We start from the raw sequence: 23,273 nt of genomic DNA, 5'->3' as shown, positions 1-23,273 counted from the left end.
CCTCCATCTCATCAGTACTGGGGTTACAGGTGTGTGCTACATACCCTGTTTTATGCAGTACCTTTTGATAAGCCTGCACTCTTAACCACCAAGCCACACCCCAGCATAAATCTTTGGGATTTAGTACACGGTGAAAATACCTTTGAAGGAGAAATCTGCACAATAGCCCTAGGGTACATTCATAATTCTAAATTACAGGAGATGAGCATCTGCCTTTCAAGTTATCTTTTTTCTTTCTTCCCTTTCCCCTAACCCAAGTTATCTTTAAAGCTCTGAAATTCATATGTTGCTGGGTTAGGATTTTTCAAAAGAATTTCTAGAACTTTCGAGCAATGGCAACATTTTAAAGAGTGCCCTACCCTCAATACCACTACTTTAAAAGAAATGCCATTTATTTGAATGCAAGATTACATTGTTTGTTTACAAGAATAAATAGACACTTCCTGACAATATCTTAATAGTTGTGTGTGTGTGTGTGTGTGTGTGTGTGTGTGTGTGTGTGTGTGTGTGTGTGTCTGTTGTGGGGTAGTAAAGACAGTACCAACTCTGATTCCCAGAGCCATTGTAGCCATGAGGCAAGCAGATCTCTGTGAGTTCAGGGCTAGCCTGGTCTACATAGTGTGTTGCAGGACAGCCAGAGCTACTTGCCCCCATCTCAAAATAAACAACAAATAAATGTTCTTTTGGATCCTCTGGTTGTTATATGCTTAATCTGAATATATTTAATCCAGAAATATTTTATTGAATCTCCTATAAGCAATTCCAGACAGACCTTTGCATAGAATTTTATGTTAACTACAGCTGATTGGTATGGGGAAGTGCCAGATGGTTTAGAAGAGAATCTCAGAGTATCCCAGTTAGGAAAATTTTTCTCTAAAGCAGGTTTGAAGAAATCCTTTGGAATCCACAAAGCATGTAACTAACCAACTGGCAGCTGTACAGGTGACAGTTTTCCTCTCTGCCGAGTGCGTAGAAGAAAGCGTCTCCAGTGACGCAGAACAGGCACACGATGAAGACTGCACTCCACTGGCTTCACATAAAAATTACTTTTTTCTCAAAGTTGGATTGTTAGCCATTCTTGAACATCAGGTTCATTTTCCTCTTGAAACACTGATGACTTCATTTAACTTTATCCAGAAGTAAAGTCACATAATGTACTCTGCCTGTCCACCCCCTCTAGCCACATAGGGAGACTTTTGTAGACATAAGAAGGCTTCTGTCTTCAGAAAAAATTAAGGTGCTGTTTACAAAGGCCTTGTACAGAATGAGAAATGCCCATTGTTCTCTTTCAAGACAGTCTAAATGCTACATAAACAGCTTGCTACAAACTGAAAAAGTCTCAGAAAAAGCATGCTAAGATTAGAATGTATAGTGTAATTAAGGAAGCTGGTATTAATAATGTTTCTAATTGCTGTATTTTGGAAACTGGTAATCTCTATTCAGATTTTGTTATTCTGTTTTGGATATGCCACTTTTATGTGTCTGGTCAAGCCAGGGACAGGTTTGTCTGTTTTCTGTCTCTGCTTCCCAAGGCTAAGACACCTGACAGATTTAAAGTTGCAATTTCCTTTTCTGTAAAATGAAGATAAAAGTACATGGTTTATGAACTTTATTTTTATTTATTAATTTTTAATTTTTTTTGAGACAGGGTCTCCATATGTAGCTGTCCTGGAACCCACTGTGTAGACTAGCTTTGCCTCAAACTCACAGAGATCCCTTTGCCTCAGCCTCCTGAGTGCAGGGACTAAAGGCGCTTTGCTTTCTGAACTTTAAAATGATACAGCTCAGTATCATTGGTAAAGGTGTTTGCTGCCAAGACTGAGGAGCTGGTTCGATCCCTGTAACCCACGTGGTGGAAGGAGAGAACTGATTCCAGAAAATTATCTTTTGATTTTCACTCATGCACTGCGGCATACATCCCATACATAACACACACGTGCTCCATCTGTGTACAGTCACTGGGTAACATGTTTGTGCTGCCCAAGGGAATTGCTCAAATGCTTTTCCTTGGCTCTTCCACTCACTTCTTCGGTTGTGAGCTTGTTGGCTGAGGCCTCTACACACAGTGTCTCCCAGATGTGCTGCTCTGCAGGTAATGTCCTCTCCATGAGTGCAAACCTCATCTGATTACTGGGTGGGGGCAGGACACAGAGGCTCCGCTACATTTCTTCAAGTGGGAAAACTCTGAAAGGCTAACCTCCAGAGAGCCTGTAGGATTAGGTAAGATCTCAGGTGCCACTGCACTGTTGTCAAAGTCAGATACTCATACCCATTTCCCTCACTCCTGAGAAGAGCTGTTCCCAGGGTCTCTGAGCTGGCTAGTTTTGTCAACTTGACACATGATACAATCATACAAGAGGAGGGAACCACTATAAGAAAATTCCTCTCTAAGATCAGGCTGTAGGCAAGCCTGTAGGGCATTTTCTTAATTAATGGTTGTTGGGTGAGGGCCCAGCCCATTGTGGATGGTGCCATCCCTGGGCTGGTGGTCCTGGGTTCTATAAGAAAGCAGGCTGAACAGGCCATGGGGAGCAAGCCAGTCACCAGCTTCTCTCTGTGGCCTCTGTGTCAGCTCCTGTCTCCAGGTTCCTACCCTGTTTGAGTTCCTACTCTGACTTCTTTACAGAAGTGTGAACAAATTAAACACTTTCTCTCCAGGTTGTTTTTGGTCCTGGTGTTTCATAACTAGCTAGGACTGTCACCAAGCAGTGAACCACTTGAACCATTCTCCAGCTGAGACTGTGCTTCCCAGGGACACCAACTGACAACAACATGCCTTGCTTGGAGACTGCCTCATTCTTTTGACTTAGCTGCTGTTTGCATATGGCATATCTGATGTTTATGTCCCTGAGACAAAGCAAAGCTGGCTGGTGAATATGGAGCTGAATATATATTTTTGGCCTTAGGAAGAGTGTAAAGATGCCATAAGCCATACTTTTCCTGTCGTAAACACGTCCATTGAACACACTTGAATCCTAAGAAGTTTGCTTTTTTATTAAATACTTTTTAGTCTTTACATTTTAATTTGATTCAATTTTATTGCTAAAGTAGAATGTTTTAGGGGCTAGGGAGATGGGTTACCAGGTAGAGTACTGGCTGCTCTTCCGGAGGACCTGGATTCCTTTCCCAGCACCCACATGGTAGCTCCTAATTGTCTGTAACTCCAGTTCCAGGTGGTCCAGTGTTGTCTTCTGACCTGTGCTGGTACCTGACACCACACGGTACTCAGACATACATGCAGGCAAAACACCCGACCATAGAATAAAATAAATCTTCCCAGTGGAATGTTTTAGAATTAAATGGTTGCATCAAGAATGTACTTGATGTGAAATTTATGAGGTGCTGGCAGTCTGGCAGTCTGCAACTTTAAAATCCATGTCAATAGGGTTCCATTAAAATAAAAGTACAGGATTTATTCAGACTTGGTGATCTACTTAACAGAAAATTTATGACAAAAGAAGACCCAGTCCTCAGTTTTCGTGGTTTGTGTATATGATCAGATGGCTACATTTGATCTACTGTCTAGTGATACGATGTAGGGGTTGTGTAACCGCATCGGGTCAGCTGTCGCTGGCCCATGAGTGTCATTGCTATGCTTCCCTTGGTAACAGCCTCTCACCAACTTCTAAATTCTTCTCTTTTCTAAAACACTCTGTTCTTGTGGTCAATGCTTGTTCACTTAAGGACTTTTTTTTTTTTCAATACAGACACTATTTATTGAGAGTCTAGTGTATAGTGATTCTATCCATTAATGATCACACTGCCTATGTTTTTTTATGTTTAATTTTAAAACTCTCTGTTTTTATATTCCTTTCCTCAGAAGAATTACCTTGTACATGCCCCCTGTGTACCTCAGACCGAGGAAGCTGTGTTAGTACCACAGAAGGGATCCAACTTGCCAAAGAGCTGGGAGCGACCTATCTGGAGCTCCACAGCCTGGATGACTTCTACATCGGGAAGTATTTTGGAGGAGTGGTAAGTGGAGAGCCCTGCAGCATGTGGGGTATTTGTCAGGATGGCACTTTAGCTACTTTCTATGGCATCAATTAGAGTGTTGGTTTTATAAGCATGGTTTGTTTTAACCTTGAGAAACACATTAAGAGTTAAGTGGCACAGGCTTAATCAGTGTAAAATTATAAAATTCTCTATCCAAATGAAACATTCTTAATCATCTGTTATGATTTTTAGAATATTTCAGAATTGGTACTATATTGCCCCTTGTGTATGTCAAAATCACATTTTCTTATACAAACCTTCATGAGTTTATAGTAATCTTGTTAGTGTCTGTCTGTGTATGTGTGCATGCACATATATGCACACCTATGCCTGCATGTGGGCATGGGTGCATATGTTCATACTTGGATGTGAAGACCAAAGGATAACCTCATGTCCTCAGACACTGTTCACCTTTTTTAAGGACACAGCCTCTCACTGACCTAGAACATGTCAAGTAAGTGATGCAGGCTGGGTAGTGTGCTGAGAGGTCCACCTGTCTTTCCTGCTCCAGTGCCGGCCTGTGAAACATGCTTCACCATGCTCAGCATTACTGGGGAGGGAGAAATACATGTGCTTTGTGTGGAAACCAGAGGTCATTCTTGAGTGTTACCCACCTTGTTTTGTGAGATAAGGTCTCATTGGCCCAGAGCTCACCAGTGGTGAAGTTGGCTGGCCAGTGAGCCCCGGGGATCTGCATGTCTCTGCCTTCCTGGTGCTGAAATTACAACTACATCCCACCATACCCAACCTTTTTTCCCCACATGGATCAGGTCCTTGTACTCACAAAGCAAGTACTTTACTGACTGAACCAGTGGGTCCTAAAAGTTCTTTTTATTTCTATTAGTTGAAAACAGTGATTTTCTTTTATGCAGGTTCAGCAAGACATCACAACTAGTCTTGCTATAATTGGAATATGCACTGGGTTCTAAATGTCATCAAGCCCCTCCCTTCAGGGCTCAGGGAACTATGTGCAAAAGAAGGTAAAAGAGTGTTTCAGCCAGAGAGGATGGACAGCACCAAGGAGACAGTGCTTTCTGAGCACAACAGGACATTACACATATGAATTCACAGGGCTATGGCGGCATGCTCAGGGCCTGCACAGGTCTAAGCCAGATGGGGTCCCGGTGCTGAGAGGGGGAAGAGGATAAGAGGTCCCGTCCCTACAAGAAGCCATTTCCAATTGACAACCACTTTTCTCCAAGGGAGTCTCACTGATACACAAACCGTGCTTAAGGCCCCATGCCTGGTGGCAGATGACCAACACAAAGCAAAGTCCTGGAGTGCTTGCAAATTTTTTGTCACATACTATTTTGTTTTTATTTCCTCTTATTGGTCTTTTCTTGTATATTATGGTTTCCAATTTTGTGTTTTTATGTGGGGTTGTGTGTGTGTGTGTGTTTTGTGCTTTTTGTTTGTTTGCTTGCTTATTTGTTTTCTAAAGCAAGAAAGAAGAAGTGGATTTGGATGGGTAGGGAGGTGGACAGGATCAGGAGGACTTGGGGAGAAAGGAACTGTGATTAGAATATATTGTATGAAATAATTATTTTCATTGGGAAAAATCACACTCCTAGTCAAAGGATGGTGTGTGTAGATTGCTTCTTGTTGGATGTGCAGATTGCTTCTTGTTGGATGTGCAGATTGCTTCCTGTTGGATGTGCAGATTGCTTCTTGTTGGATATGCAGGAGCCAGGCTTTGCTGATTCAGTTCCAGTGGTGGTGTGTTTTGTGTTATTTTAGGTCCCAACATATGACATCTACCCCATAGTAACAGAACTATAAGGTCTTTGGAGAGTACTTTTGCATCATTTAACAGTTTATTGTTCTTAAACTATCCAGCTCTCCAAGAAGTAACCCTTCTCAATAGGCAAATCTGATAACTGTCAAGGAAAATCAATACCAAAGACAACTCTACCTTAAACATGAGATCTTTGGACTTAATGTACATTTGTGCTGAAACATTAAAATCGCCACAGACGACTATAGAAATTTTATTCTCTGGAGTTCATTGACTTGACTATAATAAACAAATATAAGTGATACTGATTTCTATTAAATAGCTACAATTAAGTCCAGTATTTCTATTGTAGTGGGTTTGAAATATTTTAATTTGATCAAGAACTGTACATTTCCATGAGATACTTAAGTAATTTATGTGGGGAGGTGGGAATCATCTTTCTTTAGTGATTTCATTTGATGACTGTTTCATGGATTGGATTTAGTTTCATTTCTGTTGGAATAAGAGCCTCCTGGCTCTCTATTCCAGTTTGTGGAGCCTGAAGTACTTGGGATCATTCTTCTCATCTCTCTTTCTCTTCTTTCTCATCCATGTTTCACTTTCTTCCTAGTGTCTAATGCTGTAGTTACAGTGAGGGACATGAGAAGGACTGAAGATGTGGTCAAGGTTGGGAGAGAGACATGGATGTTTCCTTTATGTTAACAGTAAGAATATGAAATAGGATCAAGATGGTCTTGGTGTTTGTGTGTGTGTGTGTGTGTGTGTGGTCACGGTGTGTGTGTGTGTGCACATGCATGTGTGTCCATATCCTTGTATGTGCTCTTATGTGCATATCCAGAGGTCAGAAGACAATCTTTCATGGTGATCCTTACTTGGCGCCTTGTCTGAGATAGACTCTTGTTCTCACCACTGCATACACCACACCAGCTGGCCCAGGACCTTTTGGGGACATCCAGCTCTCTGTAGGAGTGCTAAGATTACACACTCATGTTACCACCCCTGGCTACACATGGGCTCTGCGTTTCCAAACTGAGGTTCTCACACTTGATCAGCAAATACTTTATGTCTGCCTGTCGAGCTGTCTCCTCAGGTCTCTCTAGACTCTTGAGTAGTAATTTGTAACTGGAATCTTGGTGATAAGAGATTATAGCATTATCAAGAATACAGCTGGAGATGATAATATTGAAGTGAAAGGGCATTTAAAATCTTGAGATTCAGAGTCAGTGATGAAGAGCTCTGAATGGGAGGCTACCTGCCCGTGAAGTTGAGAGAGCCCCACCATCTACTTGTATGCCTTCCCGTAGGGCATAAGTTAATGGAGCCAAAAGGACATGACTACCTAGAACAGATACCACACTTTCTAGACTACCTGTGCTTTTACATGTGGCTGTTGCTATTTATATTTAAATTAATCAAAATAAAACAAAATGAAATTCAGTTCCTTGAGTATTAGATCTAGGTCACATTTCAGAGTTCTCTGTAGCTTTCCATTGGCACACAAAGTTTTGTTAGACAGAGCAATGACCAGGCTCCCAGACACAGGATTCAGTTATCCAGCCACTGATCTAAATTCTATTCTGCGCGTGCTCTCCCGATGGGGGCCGCATTGCTGGGACCCTTAGACCTGAGAGGCTGGCTAAGGGTAAATGTTTAAAGGGAATTGGTGAGGGAACAGCTGCAGCTTGGGGATCCTCTTGGGTGCCAAAAATTCCTTGAGCATGGGGATTAGAATTGGAAAGGAAGAGTCAGAGATGGAAGGAAGATGTAGTCCAGGAGTTAGGGGTGACCTGTCCTACACGCTGCATGTATCTCTGAGGAGTTGGAGAATTTTAAGCTAAATCTGGCTGAACATGCCCGTGTGGAGATAGGTTTCTCAGAATGAGAATATAGATATCTTTTTTCCTCATAGTTTTTTTAAATTAACATTTTAATAGTTTCCTGTGTGAGTGACATCCGTTTGTGCTTTTACCCCAGGTCTTGTGAGGCACATCACAGGCTGGGAGCTAGGTTAGTGCATGTTGAGGAGAGTTTTTGTTAGTAAAGGACAATGTAGTAAGAGAAACAAGTACAGCTGCCTTGCTGAAGAGTACTTGCTGGGAACAGATGTGGCTGTACCTGTTACTTCCTTGAATGTCACAGTATTAACTACAGTGGTTCCCCACTGAGGAAGCTGATGGAGCCATAGAGTTGCAATATGTTTGTTGCTTGTTTGATTATTCGAAAAAATATTTTTTTCTTAAGTGAGGGCACCTGTGTTAAGACAAAACAAATCAATCCTTCCAAATATATTTATTTTAATGTTAAAAATTATTTGCAAATCTTTGCAAGTATTGGCACTGACATTGAAACCATTTGCAAATATGACTTGGAATACAGATAATCATGTCAGATATAATTGTGTTGGACTTAATCTTAATTTGATTCACGTTTCAGTTGGAATATTTTATGATTCAAGCCTTAAATCAGAAGACAAGTGAGAAAATGAGGAAGAGGAAAATGACCAACTCCTTTCATGGAATTCGACCTCCTCAACTGGAACAACCAGGTGTGGAGACATTAAGAAGACATTTCTTACAGATCATTCCACACAGATCTTAGAGAAATCCCTTTCAGTCCAAGCATGCTCGGGGGGCCATCTGACATTCTGATTCACCAAACCTGGCACAAGGGCTGACATTGAAGCGGGTAGTTGTTAAACCACACTTGTGAGAAATACTGATGTAAGGTTGATCCTGTGGATTCTTAGCATGCGGGAAAGAGGAACCACTGAGATTAAAGACTGACGAGATAACCACAAAAGGCCATGTGTCTATGGAATGCTGCTCAATAGATATCTAAAAGGCACTTGGAATTTTAATATGAACCGAAAGCAAGATGAGATTGTAGGGTTATTGCTAATTTTCTTACCTATTATAATTAATAAGTCACTGCTCTCATTTGGGGGAGATAATGTGAAAATATTTCAAAGTCACAGTGATCTAATGCCTACTTTTAAAGGGTTCAGCTGGTGTATGTGTGTGTATCTCTGTCTGTGTCTGTGTTTGTCTTCGTGTCTAGAGATAAAGCAGCACGACAGAGTTACTTACTGAAGGATGAAGTAAAGGGTGTATGTGTGCATTATCATTTGTGCAACTGAGTGTAACTATAAAAATAAAATTGCGCTGGGTGGTGGTGGCACAAGCCTTTAATCCCAGCACCCAGGGAGGCAGAGGCAGGTGGATCTCTCTGAGTTTGAGGCCAACCTGGTCTACAGAGTGAGTTCCAGGACAGCCAGAGCTACATAGAGAAACTCTATCTCAAAAAACCAATAAAACAAAACAAACAAACAAACAAACAAAACCAAAAATTAAATGAATAAGTAAGTTAAATAAAATTACATATTATCAGAACATTTTACATGGTCTTATAATATAATAGTAGAATACTTATCTATTGGATCAGTTTGTCTTTAATATTTTTTCTAAAAATAATACTTGATATCATAGAATAATGATTACAGTTTTCTATCACCTTTTTTCTTTCTTTTTTCTTTGGTTTGTTTCTTTTTTTGAGATAGGATTTCCCTGTGTAACAGTCCTGGCTGTCCTGGAACTCATTTTGTAGCCCAGGCTGGCCTCGAACTTACTGAGATCTGCCTGCCTCTGTCTCCCAAGTGCTGGGATTAAAGGTGTGCACTACCACTGCCCGGCTGACTATAGTTTATTATGATAATGTTATTGTATTTTATGAAGAAATGGAAAAGATGGATTTGAAAGCCCCAAATACAAAGAAATAATGAGATACACATTGTATGTATGTATGTATTGAATAATCTGTTTATATTCCATAAATGTGAGATATTCCTATTTGTCAAAAGGAAAAAAAAACTTCGAAGTAGGCACTGGAGAACTATTTGTTGAATGAATATAAACCAAGGAAATACAAGGAAATACAAATTAGAATTGGGGAATCATTTCCAGTTTTTGAAAGTTCAGATAGGTCTGTTATGTGGTAAATTCTGGGGCCTTAAATACTTCCAGGGCTGAAGAAGAACAAATAGTGTAGCAACTAATTGTTCTCACTGATCCAAAGGAAAGAACATTCTCATTCCTCAGAGGAACGAAACATCCACACTATTTGATATCGATAGAAACTTCCCCAGTGGCTCTTCATTTGGAGGTCTGGGTAAATGATGTACAGGGTCCCAGCAGTGTCTGGGCAGCAGATTCAGCCTGTGTGCTCACAAGGCTGCTTCACGTGTCTTTCAGTTTAGAGGACTGTGGGCCGAGCACTAAGTAAAACCCAGGATCCAGTGTGACTCCCAGGTGTCTCTGGGGCTGACTGATTCTAAGAATTAGTACTGGGCTCTGAGAGCACATGGCTTTCAGACTGTTAGCATTTGAGGTTCTGCGAAGGTACCCCAACCACAGGAGGAAGGATGGCCTTGGGGCAGTGCAGGGAGCTGGCCCTGGAAGATGCTTATCAGCGCCACAGACCCAGCTTCCGAACTTCGTTTAGAATAAAGGATTTCTGTTGCTGAAGGAACTAATTTCACTTGCTTGGATGATGGCATGCCATTCTTTGGCTACCCTTCCCTTATGTTCCTCTGCTCAGGTTTGCCAGCAAGTGAGAGGCCAGACGTCTTACAGTTAGGTTCTATGGGGAGGACATGACTTGAGGATATTCTGGGCTTGATGATTCTGGGCTCTCTCTTCAATAGGACTTCAAACTAGTCATGGTGAATCTAAGAGTATGTTCTCTGTAGGAACCCATGGATTGTACTCAGCACCCCGGCTGAGATATGTTGAGAGGAAAGAACTACTTGCTGTTTGATGAAGTAGATTATTTTACTAGAAGGAAAAAAAGACTAGGATCAAAATAAAATTGTTAGGATTTCGGACAGTAGAATAGTTGGAGTCATTGCAATTTATGAAGACATGGAAATTCACTGACATGAAGAGGTTGACCTCCACTCCCCATCCAGGACTGCAGACGTGAGAGGAGATTTTTTAATCAAGTAGAAGAATGGTGACTCTCAACCCCATACTTAGTCCTGTGTTTTGTTTTGAGATGCACAAATAATGAGAAATGTTATTTTATTGCTCATATCATTAGGTTTTCACTTTCATTACAAAATAGAAATATCGTATTCATGTGTATTCTGTAAAATGTGCTTCGCTAATCCCCGATGAACTAGTTCATATACTCTTAGGTTATGCTGTACAAAATCAGTGATTTGTAGATTTAAAAATGGGCAAGTATTGGTACTTTGTAGGATTCCATCTTATTTTTTAAAAATACTTTTTTTTTTTAGTTATTGGGCCTATAGACATAAAAAAAGGTTATTATTTTAATTTTCCCTCGGAAACAGAAAAGATGCCTGTCTTGAAAGCTGAAGCATCGCACTACCACTCCGACTTGAACAACTTGCTGCTCTGCTGCCAGTGTGTGGACGTGGTGTTTTACCACCCGGAAGTGACGGGCGTCGTAGAGGCTCACAAGATTGTCCTCTGCGCTGTCAGCCATGTGTTCATGCTGCTTTTCAATGTGAAGAGCCCTACCGACATTCAGGACTCCAGTATTGTCCGAACCACCCAGGATCTCTTTGCCATAAACAGAGATGCTGTGTTTCCAGGTGCTAGCCAGGAATCTGCCAGCAACCCGCCGCTGCGCGTCATTGTTAAGGACGCCCAATTCCGCTCCTGTTTATCGGACATTCTGCGCTTCATTTATTCAGGTACCTTGTCAGGCGCTCCTGGGCCCTTCTACTCTGTTAAGCCCCCTAGAAGTGTGAGAGTCCCGGTTAATTTTACATTTATTGTACCCCTGCCATCTGAGGTGACGCTTACACATGAAATGTAGTGTTTACTTTATATGTAGAAATTAGTTGAAGTTTTTTGTCTTCCTGACAAACTTATTTGCCTTAAGGAAAAAAATGGCAAAATCACATAGCATACAATTTGGTATTTTAGCCATTTTTAAGTATATAATCCAATGATACTAGATGCATTTATAGAGTGCAATTATCATTTCCATTTATCTCTGTAATTCTTTACTTTGAAAATTGAAAGTCTATTCCCATTAAATAGTAACTTCTCCACTTTCCACCACTGTGATTTTGACTGCTCTGTGTGCCTCAGATGACGCACATAGCATAGTTGAGATTCCATAGAGCGTGATGTCTGTGGGTTCATCCAGGTTGTCATTTATGTCATTGTTTAGTGCTTTGGGAAGAGTAAAGCAGTTGTTAGAAAATTAAAAACAGAATTACCACATAATGTAGCAGTTCATTTCTGGGTGTACACTTGAGGTCAAGCAAGGTATCAAAGAGGAGTTGTCCAACCATGCTCATCAAAGCATCATACACCATGGTTAAAATGGTGAATGTGATCCAAATATCATCAGTGGATTAATGAACTAAAACTGGTATAGTATACACTGGGAAATAAGTCAGCCCTAACAAACAAGGTTTTTTTATTTGAGTTATGGTTATATTACATAATATTAAATTTTAATTATGTTTTTTAAAAGAACAGCTGTAGTTGATTTTTGTTGGAAATGTGAGAATAATGTGGTTGGTGGCTTGGTGAATAGTGACTTGGAAAATTCATGAGTAAGTACCCATAGGGCACACTGCTTTAGCTTTCGAGGCTTACCATACATTTCAGTGGCCTTGTAGATCAGGTTCAAGTAGCCAGAGTCATCAAGTAGCATCAAGTTAAAGACTTCTTTTAGTTCTATTAGTTCTATGACTTCTTTTAGTTCTACAAATTTTAATATTTAAACTTAGGATCTTACAGCTCAGAATTTAATACTAACTCTAAAAAACTAAAATGTTTACATGGTAAGAAAAATGGTTGTAATGACATGTCTAAGGAAAAGTGACAGAGGAGTTTAACTTTCCAATGAGTTTACTGTTGAAATTCTATGAATTATTCAGTAGCCTTCCGATTAAATCCATTTACTCCTGGAAGGCATTTATGCCTTCTTTAATATGGTAGCTGTAAAGCAGGTTCAATACCAGAGACTGAACTGGCTTTCTCGTAGGGAGGGTTGTTTTTTACATTGTAAAGTCAATTCAGTAGAGATGGGAAGAAATGCAGGCCATGGATGAAAAGGGAAGAGAAGACAAAAGCCTCCCCATGTACCTTCACCCATTCCCTGCCAGTTACCCGTGACAGCACCCTGCGTCCTCCCAGATACTATTAGAAAGAGGTTTTATTCACCTGCACAGATGCTCTGGTGAACATGTAATCCTTATGTGTTGTTTTCTGGGGACCATGGGTACTTTCCTTGGACTTGGAACACACAGGAGGTGATGAGGCCAGCAGGGCCTGTGGGAACCATTTCTGCCGTTCAGGCTCGCGTGTGGTAGGGGTGGGGGTGGAACTTGAAGTAGACTGGGCAAGACAAGAATTCAGTGAGGAAGCTTCATCAGGGAGCTGACATTGTGACCTTTCATCGTCTAGAGTGTGCAGATTCTGATGGTGTGACTGGGGTGGGGTACAATGTGAGCTATATTTCCAGCAGACGCTGAGTCTGTTTGGTGCTCCTGAGGCAGCTGGGTTTCAGCCACAACCAGTGAAATAGGACTTGGATTTCAGTTGAGAGACTGGGCTGGGGAACCCATTGTCACCTTAGGGCACAAAGTAAAACTGAGCTAAGCTTCAAGGCTGTCTGATCCAGAGCTATCAGATTGGAGCTCAGTTCTTTGTGTCCTGTCATATAGCTACCCAAAAAGGGAGAGTGGATCTTAGCAGATGAGTAGAAATTTAGGGAGCAAGGAAATGGAGTCCCAGGCATAACGGAGGCTATGGAATACGTAGGGAAAGAGAGCTCCTCAGCCAGCCCAGAGCTTCTGTACTTCTGCACATCTGTACTTCTGCAATCTGCACTTCTACATTTCTGTATTGCACTTCTGCACATCTGCACTTCTGCCCTTCTGCAATCTGTACTTCTGCACATCTGCACTTCTGTAGTCTGTACTTTTGCACATCTGCACTTCTGCAATCTGTACTTCTGCACTTCTGCACCTCTGTACTTCTGTACTGTACTTCTGCACTTTTGCACTTCTGCACATCTGCATTTCTGTACTTCTGCACCTCTGCTCTGGTCTCCTGTGTCTCAGGCAGGCAGGAGATGGGGTAGGGTTGACCTTGGCCTAGGGTAGAAAGTGCCTGATGTGGTTGAGACAGAAGAATAACTGGCCCTGCAGGTTCTTATTAATCATTCTTTAGTTATGTACAAATGATAGATCTGAATTGAGCAAAAGAAAGCGTAAGTTCTGTCTTAAAAGATATTAAAGCCATCACTGCACAGTTTTTATAATGCATATTTGCTATAAGAAAACAAACAAACAAACACACAGAGACCCCATTGTCCAAACAAAATAACCTGAATATCAGTGGTGTTTGTTTTCTCTACTAGAATCTCATTTGCTGATAGATTAGGGCCTTAAAAATATTAATTTTTTACCATATAAAACAAGAACTCTTGTCTACGTTTTTCATAGAGTCTTCAATAAGGAGTTAAAATGTTTCCTTGGAACATTTTCAAACCTCTGAATAGAACACGGTTTCCAGGCCCATTGTGCAGTGATTTCGTCACAGTCCACGGGTCACAGGGTGTATCAGGGAACCATGGAGGACAGCAGCCGTAGCTTGTCTATGTCCATGGGGCTGCTCAGGCAAAGACAGAACTGCATGGCACAGCTTGCTCAGGAATATTTGTCCTGAGCAAACAGGGGCTGAAAAGCTACAATAAACCTATCTTCTGCCCCTTAAAAAAACAGTCAACCAGACTACAAAAGGTACTTTTTAGATAACACCAGGCTTGTCTTTTGCCTCTGGGAATCGGGTTATGTGAATGTTTTGGTTTGGTGTTTAGAAGGCACCTATTTCATAGTCCGGTTAGCCTTTTATACTCATATATAAGCCTTCAGTTTGTTTTCCTCTTAAAAAGTTTTGAATAATTAGAGACAGCCCAGGTGTGTGTTAACCTTCCTTTGCATAAGAGGAGCATCATATGATGTGTTAGCATTTAACAAGCGATGCCTTAGGATGAGGGCTAACAGCAGATGAGATCTGCAGTTTCTGTGTTCAGGGAGTTATCCTGAAACATCATACACTTGTAACATTCTTAAAATACTTGGTAGTTTAAGGCTTGTAAATTCCTGAGTCACGTGATCTCAGATGGTTAGAAGTTGAAGTATTTGTGAGGGACTCAAGAATGTAACTTTGAGCTGGACCTGTCATGACCCAAAATTCCACATTACTTACTAAAATGCAGAGTCGATCAACATGTGGACAAGCCTTCAGGTTCGGTTTGCATGGTATTCTCTCCAATGCTTGGAATTATTCTGCAACGTGCTCTTTTCTGTAAAACAGAAAACAGCATAGGATACCTGAATGCGCTGTGATCTTCAACAGACTAAGTGAATGACTGAGGGGCCTGAGAAATTATCCCAGCAACCCCCAGGGAACGGAGCAAGATGAGTAGCTGCTAAGTTCTTGCCGCAGGACACTGTGCCTATTGTTGACAGTGCCATGTACTGGAAGCATTGCTCAGGGGTGGATCTCATGTCAAACATTTCACCACAGAAAAGAAGCCATAGCCTAAGGATTACTATTTTATTGGCAGTTAGGGTGTCAAAGATAATGCGATTAGTATTTCTAGGTCTGGGAACAGCCTGCTCGTTAGTGTGCCGTTAGGAATCTGTCCTGCTCTCCCTCTGGTTACCGGCTCTTGGTGAGTCTGTTTGCCAACAGCCAGGTGGCCCCTCAGTTTGCCTGTTTGTTTAGATTATTTGATGTCTGCTCCCTTGCACATAGTCCTATGAATGGATTATGTCGCTGTTCTTTGGTTAATATAACTTTACTTGTATTAACTGGAAGTAAGTTTTACTCAACAATATTAAAGGTTAATACCGATAATGTAACTGTGTTCTCCTTCAGTGTGGATGAGTGTAGACAAACAAAAATATTCCTACTCTAGGCTGTGTGCCGCTAACTGGGTGTTGATAATGTCTGGGATTTTTAAAGTGAGAACATGGTCAACAGCAGCACTCAGAGTATATTAGAGGTCCTGGGAGGTTTTAAAATGTATCAGTGTCTGGAACCCTAGCTCCAGAAAATCTAATTTAATTAGGATGAGGTTTCCTCTGATGTATTTTACAAACTATCTTTCTTCAGATCAGTATAATGCACAGCTAGGATAGAGAATCAACCTGAGCTCCCTTGGTTCCCACTCCTGGCATTTTTTTTAAATGTATGAGGCTTATTGCTTAGAGATTAGAAAGGTGGCAGAAAAGTTAGCTACAAATTCAATGGTAAATTTCTTGTCACTGTAATCATTCCAGACCATTAGCAGGTGGACATGCAGCTAGCCTATAGTCCTCTGAGGTGTTGGTGTCAAGAACTGGTACACCAGATCACCCATGCCTGAGCCAATTACTAAGCAGAGGAAAAGCTGTTCCATGATGCTCTGAGTAGGCATCGTCTGCAGCTGTACTTTGTGTGGGGTCTTGCTGTCCAGTCTCTGGCCCTGTAGTGTCCACAAACATCCCTGTCTAAGAGTCCCAGAGGACATTGCCCAGTACCAGCAGAGGATACTTAGTGAGCCTGGTGTCAGCAGCCAGGAGACTAAGAGGCTGTGAGAAGGAAGATGTGTTCAAAAGCACCAGGATTTAGCAAGGACAGGAAGGAATGGACCTTCCAAACACAGGGAAAGGCTTTTGGCATCTTCTCCCTATAGTAACAATGACCATGGCATAGGCATTACAAAATCACTTTTTAATGCAGGATCCTGACATTTTTATACGGACCTTTTGTCTATGTGTGAACGGGAGGTTTTCTGGAAAGATGATCCAAAGAATTTGTCTGATTGTGAAAAGAATATGTGTGCCCAGTTAAAAATCACTAATATAAAAAGGGAGAGAAGGGAGACAGTTCTCAGAGACTCGTTCTTCTAGAGTGTGAAAAGGAAAGTCACCTAACAGGGATGTCGGAAGAGAAGAGTGTCACGGATACAAGGGGGCAGTGGTGAGCTGGACTCAGGCCAGCACCTGTGTGAGCAAGGCTACTGTGTTTAGAATTCCCAATCCCACCGTCTGTGATACCATGTCGTTAGCTCAGACTTGGCCATGCTGTGAGTGTTAATAGGATGGAAATGGCAAATGCTGCTGAAGCTGGAGTGGGAAGGTAAGAGGAAGAAGTGAGAATGCTCAGGAATGCTGAGTGTTATAGCAAAAAGGAAGTGCCTGGCTCGGTGGTTAAAACATTTGCAGAGAAGCTAGGTTCCATTCCCAGGATCCACATGAGGGCTAACGTCTGACTAAGTATAGTTCCAGGGGATCTGACACCCTCTTCAAGCACTGCACACATGTGGTACACTTACATACGTGCACTCAAATATTCATACACATAAAAACAAACCACTCTTTTAGAAAAAATTAAAAGGCAAGTGCCAAGAGCCCTGAGCTTCTGGGTTTCAGGCCCTTCTGGTCAGGTTTGGTGCCCATTGGCCTCATCTCATTGGCTTAAAGTGTGAACTGTATGCCCTGCTCAGTCCTCAGTCTCAATCACGAGGGCATCTGCAGAGAGATGGACACAGGCAGGGATCCACCAGGACAGGGAGCTTAGGAGCAGACAGCAAAAGGTCCTGTTCACCCCTCCAGAGAGCTGGAATGACTTCCTTGAATGACTTCCACACCAGTCGTTAACAGCAGAGATAGAGCTGGAACGTGGGCCTCCGTCCTGTGCCTCTCCATGGCATATTGCTTTAATTGTATTTTTAGGAGTTTGACCTCCTGTAAGTCACAAATGGATGAAGGTAATCCCTTGTGTGATGGTGTGAATTAGAATGGCCCCCATAGGCTCATACATTTGAATGCTTAGTCGCCGGGGAGTGGAACCATTTGAAAGGATTAGAAGGGTTAAGAGGTGTGGCCTTGTTGAGGAAATGTCACTGGGGTGGGATTTGAGGGTTCAGAAGTCCACACCAGCCCCAGGCTCTCTTTCTTTGCCTGCCTGACTGCAGATCAGGATGCAGCTGTCAGCTACTTCTCCAGCACCGTGTTCCCAACGCTCTGACGCTGTAGGCAGCGCCCTAAGGTCACGTCTCCTTTTGTAAGTCTTGCCTGATCATCACAGCAATAGAACCGTGACGAAGACTGCTTGGGACATCATGAGCAGAAATCATACTTCTGAAAATTTAGCTTGAATAATAGGATGGATCCCAAGGAAGAAAGGTCATCAGGGAGCAGGGAGGTTGGGTAGGAGAGTACTTAGGCTACGTGAGAAGAGCATTTTGGGTAAAGATCATCTTTTGCTCAGCATAAAATAGAATTAGAGGAACGTGGTAGGCAAGAGCAAAGGAGTCCACGAAGAGTAGCTTTGAAGTTGGCCAGGATGGAGACACAGCTCAGGAAAAGGCCTGTTCCTGCAGTGGCTGGATGCGTAGTGTGTCAGAAAACAGCCTCACTGCCTTTCTCGGGTTGGTTTTGGAGAGTCACAGGGCAGGCATCCCACCTGAACCTGAGAGTGCACACGGCCTTCTGAACACACATCTGCAGGGTGGTCTCCAGACCAGTGGAGGCCGGGAAAGGCCATACTGACCTTCTTCCTGGGAGCAGATCACTTTTCACAGAAACTCATCCTGGCCAGTGCTGCTAGCTGAACACCTGCTGTAGAAATGGCGGCTGTCAGGGATGAATCCTGGTCAGAGCAGTGGTTCTTAACCTTCCCAATTCCTTTAGTACAACTCATCATGTCATGGTGACCCCCAGCCATAAAATTTTATTTTCATTGCTACTTTGTAACTGTAATTTTACTACTGTTATGAATCATAAATATGATAATTACATAAATATGTAAATATCTGTGTTTCTGATGGTCTTAGGCAACCCCTGTAAAAGGGGTACATTGATCCCAAAGGGGTCATGACCCACAAGTTGAGAACCACTGGGTTAGAGGAAGCCAAACTGACTTGTGTGTCAAACACATACTTCAGTCGTAAAGAGATATGTTTGCTCCACAAAAATTAAAATACTAAAGAAGCATTCATAATCCAGAAGGAGACTCAGCTTTTCATAGCTCCTACTCACACAGGACATTTGTGATTCCTCACAGGTGCTTTTCAGTGGGAAGAGCTGGAAGAAGACGTCAGGAGGAAGCTGGATGATTCAGGGGATGTTTCCAGTGTAATCGAGAAAGTGAAATGCATTTTAAAAACACCAGGAAAGGTAAATTACTTTGACTCTGAATTATAACGGGTATACTTTGATGACTATAACATTGAGTAATTAGCAAAGTTAAATAATTCATAAATATAAATGTTTTCTCTGTGTATATGTTTCTATTTAAATATTTTAAACAGAAACATATGTATTTCTTACTAAGATTTTAATTTATGTAAGGATTAAAGTATGTGTGAGTCACGTCTTTGAAATGTTCCTTTGTGAATTCTGCCTTCAGAACAGCCCACTGGAGCCCTGGGAACACACATCCCGTACTGGGAAGGAGAGGCTGCCACAGCTGCAGCGGGGCCTCCAGGAGGACCCTGTTCTCACACTGCAGAGTTTTAACTCAAGTAACCTTGCGGAGTAGGCTGGTCCTGTGTGGACTTTTTAAAGAGTTCTGAGCAATACATTTAACCAAATGGACAGTTGAGGAGTCTCTTGAGTACATATTTGAAATTACAAGCTGGGTTCAAGGTTATAAAAATACTGATGTCGTATGACCATAAAACACCAGTGATTTAGATTACACAGAGTCTGTAAAGGTCTGAAAAGTAGATTTGTAAAACTTTAAGACAACAGTGTTGCACAATTTAGCCAGTTCATTCTTATTTCAGATTCTCTGATAAGCAAACTGGATATAGTAGATAAAAAGGTAAGCTGAGTGCAATGCTTAGCAAAATATAGATTTTCTTTGAATATAAGGAAAAATTCCTCTAGTTTTTTTAACAAATGACTTAATTCTACGGCTTACATTAATAACATTTTCAAGTTAATAGTTGAAAGATGTAAACTAAATTAGTTTTTCATTTCTTCTCATTCTTACATTCATTTAGTGTATGTTTACACACATGTACACGGTTGTATGTGCCAAAGAGAACATGTGGAGTTGAGAGGACAGTTTGTAGGAGTAGATTCTTCCTCCACTAGGTGGGTTCTCAGACAGCAAGGGTCTTTACCCAATGAGCCATTTCTCAGCCCCCACTTTCTGTTTTTTGGGGGTTTGTTTTGAGACAATGACTCAGTATAGAGTCCAGACTAACTTCAAACTCTTTTTAGCCCTGACTGACTTCAAACTCTCTGTGTAGCACAGACTAGCTTCAGACTTGTGGCTTTCTACCTTAGTTTCCTGGTGCTAGGATTGCATATATACAACCACACCTGCTTGTACTAGCTTTTCATGAAGATTCTTAATTTTCTTTAGTTGAGGAAAAAATTTAACAGAGAAACACAGAATTAAGGGCTGAGATATTTTGTTATTTTTGTATTTTATATATATATATATATATATATATATATATTTTATATTTTGTTATTTTTTGTTATATTTTGTAACTCAATGTGGCAGGTATCCCCAGGACGTCCAACCTTACAGGAACTGGACAGTTAATGGCTCTCTTTCAACCTGACTCAACTGAGTAATCCTTTAAAGGATGCACAAATGCCTGCATTCTGTTTATTAAGACTCTCATGAGTTAATTTATGAACCAGGGGAAAATGTCTCTCTCTCCATCTCTCTTCACACACACATACTTCATACATGTTTTATATCTCTATAAGATTCACAATGTGCAGGCTTATAACCTTTATCTATGTGGGATATGCAGAGTCTTGCTGGTGTTCTGAACCCGTCTTTTCCTTGGGTCTGATTTGACACTCGTTCCTTTGCGGTACCAAGGGTAACATCGACTCAGACAGATGATGGGAAGACTGGACTGTGTGATTCCATGACACTGACCTAATCCCCTGCACAGGTGGGCGGGCTCTTTCACCATTCCATGATTTCTGTTTCTCTAGTGTGTCATGGGAATATAACACTGCGTTGGCACTTGGGAGTGTGGATTTCAGTTCTGAGTCTGCTGTTAATTATTGCTGCCGCTTTGAGCAATTCAGGCTTTTCTTTTAAACTGGGGCTAAAACAAGATCCTTGAAGCACCTGCTAGCTCTCTAACTCTGGGATGGGTTTTGGCTGTCACTCTTTACGAGTGCCAGTAACTTGCATACTAAATACCTGTTCCTGCAGTGGGTGCTGTGGTGCAGCGCTGAGATCTCCCAATGGAGGACCAGGATCTTCGTCTCTTATACTTCTGGATTTCATGGAGTGGGTTTTCTTTTTCCTTGTCAAGAAAATTTGTATCATATTTCTCCATCACAAAGGATTGGAAACTTTCCTTCAAAGTAGATTAGCATAGGTAGACAATTAGATATCACTTAATTCTTATTGCCAGAGCTGGATGTGGGACTTCTTAAGGATAAAGATTCCTGACTTCTCTAGCTGGCCAAGCATGGGAGTTCTCATGAGGATGAGATTGGAAATACGGCCAGGGGACTGATGGAGTCATCGAGAATGAACAAAAAGCCGGGTGATAATGGCACATGCCTTTAATCCCAGCACTATGGGAGGCAGAGGCAGGTAGAGCTCTATGAGTTTGAGACCAGCCTGGTCTGCAAAGCTAGTTCTAGTTCCAGGACCACCAGAACTACATCAAGAAACTCTATTTAGACCATTCCAAATGAGGGATTGTGGCCATAAAATTTAAGATTGCAGCTTACTTTGGGCAACTCTACTTGAAAATGCTGTTAAGACTTCTTTTATTTCATTGTAAAGAAAAATTAGAGAAATACAAAAGAAAAGGATGGAGGCAAGGAAAGGGATTTGCGTTGGGCTTCTAGAAGTGGGACCAGGGGATGTCTGGATCAGCTTCAGCAAATGAACAAGGTGCCGAAGCTGAGATGGACAAAGGCACTGTGAGAAGAGCCTGGCAGCTGGGCTAGGCAGATGTGCTGTGACAGGCCAGCTTGATGTGGGCAGAGCATCTGGAGCTGTAGATCCAGGACCCGAGGGCTTTCTGCAGCTTCCGTAGTCTCTGCTGTTCACACACACAGCAACAACAGATAACTAGCATTAGAAAACTGTATTCAAATGGAAATTCACCGCTGTGATATTTTTTTGAATGTTCATTCTTTAGGAGAAAAGATGACCTGCTAGGCTGTAAAAAGCCTCAGGTTATAAGGAAACATGGATAAACTTTCTGTTGCATTAGTGGCTGCCAGGGATTCAGGATCCCGAGTCTCCCTGGCCACCACTGAGCCAGTTCCTGTACTGTGTGCCCAGCCACCAGCTGCTGCTCTCCCGAGGCAAAGTTTCCTTCAGAGGTGTCGTCATAGGTGCCAGCATGAGGCGGTAATGACTGTGCTGTCAAAGCAGACTGAACATCTTCCCCTGCGTTTGCGTTTTCTCCTCACAGATCAATTGCCTGAGGAATTGCAAGACCTACCAAGCCAGAAAGCCTCTGTGGTTCTATAATACGTCACTCAAGTTTTTCCTTAATAAACCGATGCTTGCCGATGTTGTCTTCGAAATACAAGGTATGGCTCCACTCATTCAGATTCCTTGTATGGCTTCATTTCTTACTTGCTTCCCTCACATTCTAGTTCAGCTGTAAATGCCTGGGATGAAGAATTAGTGATCCCTGTTGCAGGACATAAAGTAATACCAGCTGAATTTTAAGAAAATCATTTTATAAACTAAAAAGGAATTTATATTTCCTTAAAGATATACTTCATCTACTTTCCGGGATCTGTAGGGGATGGGATGATTTTTTATGTGTCATTTTGCATTTTCATTTGTATATTTTTTAAAAATTCTGTTTTAAATTCACCTGAAGCCAGCTGTCTTAAAAACACATTATCTCTTGCTTGGTTAATTCAGTTTTTAAAACAATTGACCTACACCAGGCACCCACAGTTATGGCTGGATGTGTCACTAGAAGCACTGTGAGAATTCTCACCACCAGAGCAACTGAAGGCCACTTCTCATCTCTGTGGAAAGTAATGCTGCCTATTTTTAATAAAGATGAGCAGTCTTAGAAGCCTATTACTGATTACTTGCATGCTTAATTCTGTCACATTAATAGGTTAAATGCATAATCTTAAAGATGAATCATCAGGTACTTTAAATTATGCAAGGATAAAAGGAGTTGTTTGCAAATAAATTAAGTAGAACTTTAGATGGGCAATTGTAAAGAAGGAGATACAATTCTAATTTGGGGGTAGAAATATGTGGCAGGTAGCATAGCATTTTGCTTTACCCAGAAAGATTCTCCTTATTTTTAATTTTAGTCATGTGTCAAGAAAACTAGTGAATTTTTTCCCAAGGCTCTATTGGCAGCACCATATGCAGTGTGAGCCTGGGGCCTGAAAGTGTGGGACAGTAAGAGTGAGATACATTTAAAACATCATGGTAAGGGGAGCCACCAAACAGCCATAGACTACCTATAGTCCTCTCATTGGGTTAGAAGACCTCCTCCAGCTGACTAACCAGACCCT

At 41.6% G+C, this 23,273-nt stretch overlaps 1 protein-coding gene and 1 non-coding gene across 2 annotated transcripts in view; one reads left to right on the top strand and one right to left on the bottom strand.

Annotated features, from left to right (window-relative positions):
- Nucleotides 1–23,273, top strand: part of Rhobtb3 (Rho related BTB domain containing 3) — a 61,274-nt gene that overhangs the window by 11,964 nt on the left and 26,037 nt on the right. The window contains exons 4-8 of the mRNA XM_006986545.4: nucleotides 3,821–3,975; nucleotides 8,165–8,276; nucleotides 11,082–11,447; nucleotides 18,838–18,950; nucleotides 22,193–22,313. Of these exons, the coding sequence (XP_006986607.1) occupies nucleotides 3,821–3,975; nucleotides 8,165–8,276; nucleotides 11,082–11,447; nucleotides 18,838–18,950; nucleotides 22,193–22,313 (867 nt within the window). The remainder of the gene's footprint in view (nucleotides 1–3,820; nucleotides 3,976–8,164; nucleotides 8,277–11,081; nucleotides 11,448–18,837; nucleotides 18,951–22,192; nucleotides 22,314–23,273) is intronic.
- On the bottom strand, nucleotides 16,376–16,511 carry LOC121823014 (small nucleolar RNA SNORA71). Its single transcript, XR_006064309.1, has one exon. It is a non-coding gene; the product is annotated as a small nucleolar RNA SNORA71 (small nucleolar RNA).

This window comes from Peromyscus maniculatus, chromosome 15, assembly GCF_049852395.1.
Source record: "Peromyscus maniculatus bairdii isolate BWxNUB_F1_BW_parent chromosome 15, HU_Pman_BW_mat_3.1, whole genome shotgun sequence".
NCBI classification, from domain to species: domain Eukaryota; kingdom Metazoa; phylum Chordata; class Mammalia; order Rodentia; family Cricetidae; genus Peromyscus; species Peromyscus maniculatus.
The sequence above is the reverse complement of the archived record's forward strand: the minus strand, read 5'-3'. Positions and strand labels throughout refer to the sequence as shown.